The 5,739-nt window shown below is 36.3% G+C and overlaps 1 protein-coding gene across 2 annotated transcripts; it reads left to right on the top strand.

Moving 5' to 3' along the window:
- The first annotated feature begins 216 nt into the window (after positions 1-216).
- On the top strand, positions 217-2,145 carry LOC147623606 (acetylajmalan esterase 2-like). 2 transcript variants are annotated; one of them, XM_086820866.1, is made up of 5 exons: positions 217-613; positions 740-958; positions 1,040-1,197; positions 1,334-1,598; positions 1,707-2,145. In XM_086820866.1, the coding sequence occupies exons 1-5, from the start codon at positions 370-372 to the stop codon at positions 1,994-1,996; spliced, it is 1,176 nt and encodes a 391-aa protein (XP_086676992.1). In that variant the 5' UTR covers positions 217-369; the 3' UTR covers positions 1,997-2,145. The 2 variants fall into 2 exon arrangements, with proteins under 2 accessions (XP_086676992.1, XP_086676991.1); XM_086820865.1 differs by having other exon boundaries at positions 252-613; positions 1,334-1,559.
- Positions 2,146-5,739: the final 3,594 nt, after the last annotated feature.

The raw sequence follows: 5,739 nt of genomic DNA, 5'->3' as shown, positions 1-5,739 counted from the left end.
CCGCGCTGGATAAATGTCGCTATAATAAGCGCGCAGCGAGACGCTGAAAAAAAAAAAAGCGTACCGGTCATTCAATGGGCAGTACATACAACGCGATTGAACCATGTCCCGGTGACCACGCGACGGAACAATAGCATTCAATGTCCCGCTCAGACCCTCTCTCTCTCTCTCTCTCTCTCTCTCTCTCTAGTGACCAACCATGGGGGATAAGTAGTAGTGACCAGCGCCACAATTTCGACTGGACCCCTTTTCTCTCTCTCTCTCTCTCTCTCTCGCTCTGTGAGAGACACGCACACACACACACAGAGTAGTGACCAGCCCCACAATTTCGAGTCTCCTTGGAGCTGGAATTCTCCGGGAGCAGTAGTCATGCAGGTGCTGCTATATTTTCTCATAAACTCTTTAGTGATTACAATTAGTGGGGTGATTGCCGCAAACCCTTGCAGCTACCCTGCAATGTTCGTGTTTGGCGACTCCTTGTCCGACACAGGGAACGCAGTCCTCATGGGCCACTCAGACGCCTTCAGGTCGACCGTGCTGCCTTACGGTGAGACCTATCCCGGCAGACCTGCTTGCCGCTTTAGCGATGGCCGCCTGGTGATTGACTACTTGGGTTCGTTCTTTGATGTTTGAATTTTTCACGTTTTATTATTATTATTATTATATATACAAATACAACTATTTCTATATATATATATATATATGATCGGGCTGGCTAAGAGAAGCTTATTGTGTGCAGCTACATACTTGGGTCTACCACTATTGAACCCGTTCCACAATAGCACAGCCAACTTCACCACCGGCGTTAACTATGCCATTGTCGGAGCAACTGCGCTCAACCGATCCCAGCTTAATAGCCTTCACATCTACTCAAGCGATGATAGCTATCTTGACGAGCAACTCTTATGGCACCTTACCCTTAAAGCAGAAGTGGAGCACGCACACGAGACACTACCAGGTGCGAATCTTAGAATACTTTGCATGTGCATCCATATACTATGTATGTACTTGTCTCAAAATTTGTATATTTTGTGTGTAGGCAAGCCGAACCGAGCTTCATTTGCTAATGGATTATATGTCATTTGGATCGGTGGTAATGATTACACATCTGCTTTTAACTCGAGCACCCACTCAACGAGTTTTATCAATGCAACCGTTGTGCCTTTTGTCATTCAAAAGATAAGACAACTAGTAGAGGTAATGTTTCTTATTCCTTGCTTTAGTGAACTACTTGTCTAATCTAAAAACTCTATTGAAGTCCAAAGAAATTATTGGTTTAAGTGAATGCTATGTTTACCTTTCATAACCTAATTAAAAACATGTTGTACAACAGACCTTATACATCAATGGGGCAAGCCACTTCTTAATTTTGGACATCCAACCTATCGGTTGCTTGTCTCGATTTCTTGAACCAAACCTTCTTGCCACCAGGAATAACGATGGGTGCTTGCGCGACTACAATATTGTTGCTTACAACCATGGTGTATTGTTGCTCAATGAAGTGGAAAGCCTAAGAAGAATATACACTAATGGCACATTCCTCTTTGCAGACTATTATGGTGCTCACATTCATATTATGAGGAATCTAGCATCATTTGGTAGCTATATACTTTCTAATTTTCTATCATATTACTAAGGAAACCATCACAATTTTGGCTAACTAGCTATTGAATTATGTTATTAGCTAACCTATGGACTTTTAACAGGTTTGACCAGTGCTCTTGATGCATGTTGTGGTGCCGGGCCTCATTTTCCTTATGACTTCGATAACTCAAATGAATGCAGCATTAGTTCATTCTTGTGCTCTGACCCCGGAACTTATATCCTGTGGGATGGTGCCCACTGTACAGACCACTTCAACTCAGAAATCTCCAAACAAATGTTCAATACGGGTTTCTACCTTGACCCACCTAATGGGCTTAGTGTTTGCTCTTATGCTGAAATCTCTAACAGTAAAGCAGCCCACCACTACCATCATGTATCACTTTATACTTGAATTATGATCTCAAACAATCATGCATACGATTATGAGTAGACATTGATTAAATGGTGATTATTTCTTTTTGATATCACCAAACGTTTACAACCGTATGTTGCATGTGATCATTAAAATGTTGAATAGATGATGATCGATTTTTTGATCGACTCATTAAGCATTACATCTAGTTAGTAACATAGACTTTTGTGATCATATATTTTCATTTCTCACTTGCTCGCGTTCTTTTCTTAGACAAAACGCAAAAGATGAATGTCATTCATAGATTGCAGAAGATATAGTATCATCAAAGATCATAGAAAATTGCTGAAGTAGTCATTAGGAAATTTTTGAGCTCATTTTGGGGCCCTGTAAGAAAGTTTGACCGGAATATTCCCTCCAAAAAGGGACACTGGATAAAATTTTTTCAAACGAACTCCAAATTTGTCAGACCTCACATATTTAGATTCTACTCTTCAAAAGCTATCCATTGATATATAACACGATAGGGTTCGGAGAAGGGACAAGATAGATACCTAGAAGATTCGTTTTTGCCTAGGGAAGATTCACGTAACACTGGATAAAATTTTTGCAAACGAACTCCAAATTTGTCGGACCTCACATATTTAGATTCTACTCTTCAAAAGCTATCCATTGATATATAACATGATAGGGTTCGGAGAAGGGACAAGATAGATACCTAGAAGATTCGGTTTTGCCTAGGAAAGGTTCACGTAACGTGAACCTTTCCTAGGCAAAACCGAATCTTCTAGGTATCTATCTTGTCCCTTCTCCGAACCCTATTTCTATGCATAGAAATCAAATTTAATAATTATTATCAGTGATATCCATGCATATTCAAGGGTGAATATGTACATGGAGTAATTAGAATATTTCTTTTAGATACAAAAATGGTTGGAATTACTCTTTTGGAATAACATAAAAACAAACTTTCTTTTCCACAAAATTCTAGAAATTTTTGCCATAACCTCCTTTGTATGGCTAACCATTTCTCATTTTTATCATTCTTTATTTACTTAAATTAACCCAAATTAGATTTATAGAACTCTAATCTACACAGTTTTCTAAATTCAAGAGAGTAAACAATAAGAAGAGTTTAATTAATCCCTTAGTTAATATTTCTAGGATTGAGAAAGGTTGGAATGTAAAGAAGAGAAGGGGGTGGCCTTTTTATCAAAGGCATAGCATTTGCATTTAATTCAACATTAGCAAAACATAAAAATCAAGAAAACCATAGAATTTTCATTAAAATTTATAAATAAATTAAGAAAATGCACTGAAAATTAACTTGATTGCACTGAAGGTAACCCGATAGGGAACCCAAGAAGTGGTTAAGTCATCTGCATTTGGTCGAATTTGCTTACAATGCTTCTTATCATCGGAGCATTGGGATGAGTCCTTTCAAAGCTTTGTATGGACAAGATTTCCTTACACCGTTGACTTGGTCTGACTTATTGATCAGAGTCAAAATGTCCAGACAAATGCTTGATGACATGGACCAGTAGATGCAATCAATCCACAAAGATATAAAGGCAGCCCAAAACGACAGACAATAGCATTATGCAGATAAAAAGAGGTCAGAGAGAGAGTTTAAAGAATCAGATATGGTCTTCATTTGAGTACGACCAAAAAGAAGTTCCTTATCCTTAGAGAAGTACAAGAAGCTCTCTCCTAGATACTGTGGGCCGTATGCTGTTATAAAGAAAGTGGGCGATCTAGCCTACAAACTTCTTCTACCTCCCCATCTCAAGGTACATGATGTATTCCATGTTAGTTTGCTTAAGAAGTATGTACCTAGCCCGAGTCACATGTTGGATGATGAACAATTGATCTCTCTGACTCAAGGCCAGATGGTACTCCAGTCTAAGGAAATCCTTGACGTTCGGGAGAAGATTCTCAGGAGCAGAGTCCTGAGAGAATTCTTAGTAAAGTGGAAGTTCTTCCCTCTAGAAGACGTCACCTGGGAGAAAGAAGAAGAGTTGGCGAAGGATTACCCCCACTTTGCAAGATGACATCTTGCGTTTTTCAAGTGGGAGAGGATGTAAGATTCCTACTCAGCCTCAATAACAATTAAACCTCTACTTCAATCCCTTGTAATCATTCTATATTTCTGAATGCAAGAAAATATTATTTTTCCTTGTTTGGCCTAGTGAGATAAAAATTTCTAGAGAGTGGTAAACCAATATTGGGATGATAAATAAATTCTTCAAATATCAAAAAAATATTTTCCTGAAGTTGAAAATCAAAATAGATTTTCCAAGGTGCAATTGGAATTAATTAAAAATGATTTAGAAGACCTAAGCCTAAGGGTAAAGATTTTCTAAAATTTTTGGATTAAGGTTCTTATGGACCAATAAGATTAATCCAAGTGTTGGGATAAGATAAATCCAAAGAATAAGAAAAAATACCCAAAAATGAGTAAATGCCCACATAAGATGAAGAGTTGACTAAGTACTAGATTTATTAGTATAAAACTATGAAGTATTAATAAAAAAATGAGATATTTTGGAGTAATCATTCATTTTTGACACATTGGTAAGGAGAAGGGGGCCCTTCAAGGAGGCGCCTATTTCACATGTGTGGATGAGTTTTAAACTCAAAAATAATAGGATATTTTTATCTTTCCTCTCTTTTAGATCAAACCAAATAAAAAAGGGAGCCAAACTGGTCCAAAACTTGTCCAAATTCAGCCAAACTGAAGCTGGAAAATTCTAGAACTCAATTGGGTGGACTCAGTTAGTGGCCTCCCTCACCTATAAATAGATCCTCATTATTTTGTATTCTCATGTGTGAACTAAACTATGCTGGTATTACTCTAAGATAAGCTTATTTTCTATTATCCTCTAAAAACCCTATACAAATTGAAGAGATTGGAGCTTCTCTCTCTCTTCAATCTTCCTTGGAGACTTCATCAACATACCAAATAAATTTATTGGGTTGGGGCCTTTACTTTGATCAAAGAATCAAGCAATCTAGAAGGTAAAATGTGGTTTATGGTCTTTTTTCTTTAATCTCCAAATGTTTCTCTCTTCTCAACCCCTCTCAAGCTTGAGAAGCATTTAATTGAATGGCTTTTGAATACAATTGAAGTTCTTTAATGAATTGTAATGATAAAACACATAAATTTCCATTTATGCTTAAATTATAATATTTTTTAAAAGCATGTCTCTCTCTCCCCCAAAGAATGGTCATTTCTATGACCTATTATATATTCAAATGAAACTTCTCATGAAGCAATTCTCTAATCTAAAAGTAATTTCTATGCTTGTCAAATTGAGGTCAATTAAGTGGCTTTTTAATGCTTTGATGCTATTCAATTTATGAAAAAATTAAGAATCAAGCCCATAATTGGATATTGATCCAATTAATGGTTATTCTAATCATAGGGATATTACTAAACTTTATGCTTTCAAATTATTTGAGAATTATGAGTAATAGCAGCAGCGGAGCTATGGTAAATTTTTTGAAAAATTAACACATAAATCATTTTCATTCATAATAAGAAAAGAGGACTTTCTACCATATTCTAGGATTAATCATCCTAGATTAATTGAGTTATTCTCATTATAATCATGAAAAATTAATTTTTATGTTTATGCATAAATAGTTAATTACGAAAAAGAGGAATTTGTAGTAATCCATTTTTATGTTAAAAGAGTAATCCCCATGACAATGGAAATCCATGTATTCCAATGAAGTAAGAGAAAAATTGTGATGCTAAAATAATGTATATTTTATTTAAA

Source organism: Cibotium barometz, chromosome 26, assembly GCF_041138505.1.
Source record: "Cibotium barometz isolate CiBa-2024 chromosome 26, ASM4113850v1, whole genome shotgun sequence".
Classification (NCBI taxonomy): Eukaryota; Viridiplantae; Streptophyta; class Polypodiopsida; order Cyatheales; family Cibotiaceae; genus Cibotium; species Cibotium barometz.
Note: the sequence above shows the minus strand (reverse complement) of the source record. Positions and strands in the feature narration are given on the sequence as shown.

What these genes read in the sequence shown, in the direction of transcription:
- LOC147623606 (XM_086820866.1), top strand. Translation starts at nt 370, where the DNA reads ATGCAGGTGCTGCTATATTTTCTCATAAACTCTTTAGTGATTACAATT. An exon ending in CCTGGTGATTGACTACTTGG is followed by an intron (nt 614 to 739) that starts GTTCGTTCTTTG and finishes TATTGTGTGCAG; the next exon opens with CTACATACTTGGGTCTACCA. An exon ending in GAGGAATCTAGCATCATTTG is followed by an intron (nt 1,599 to 1,706) that starts GTAGCTATATAC and finishes GACTTTTAACAG; the next exon opens with GTTTGACCAGTGCTCTTGAT.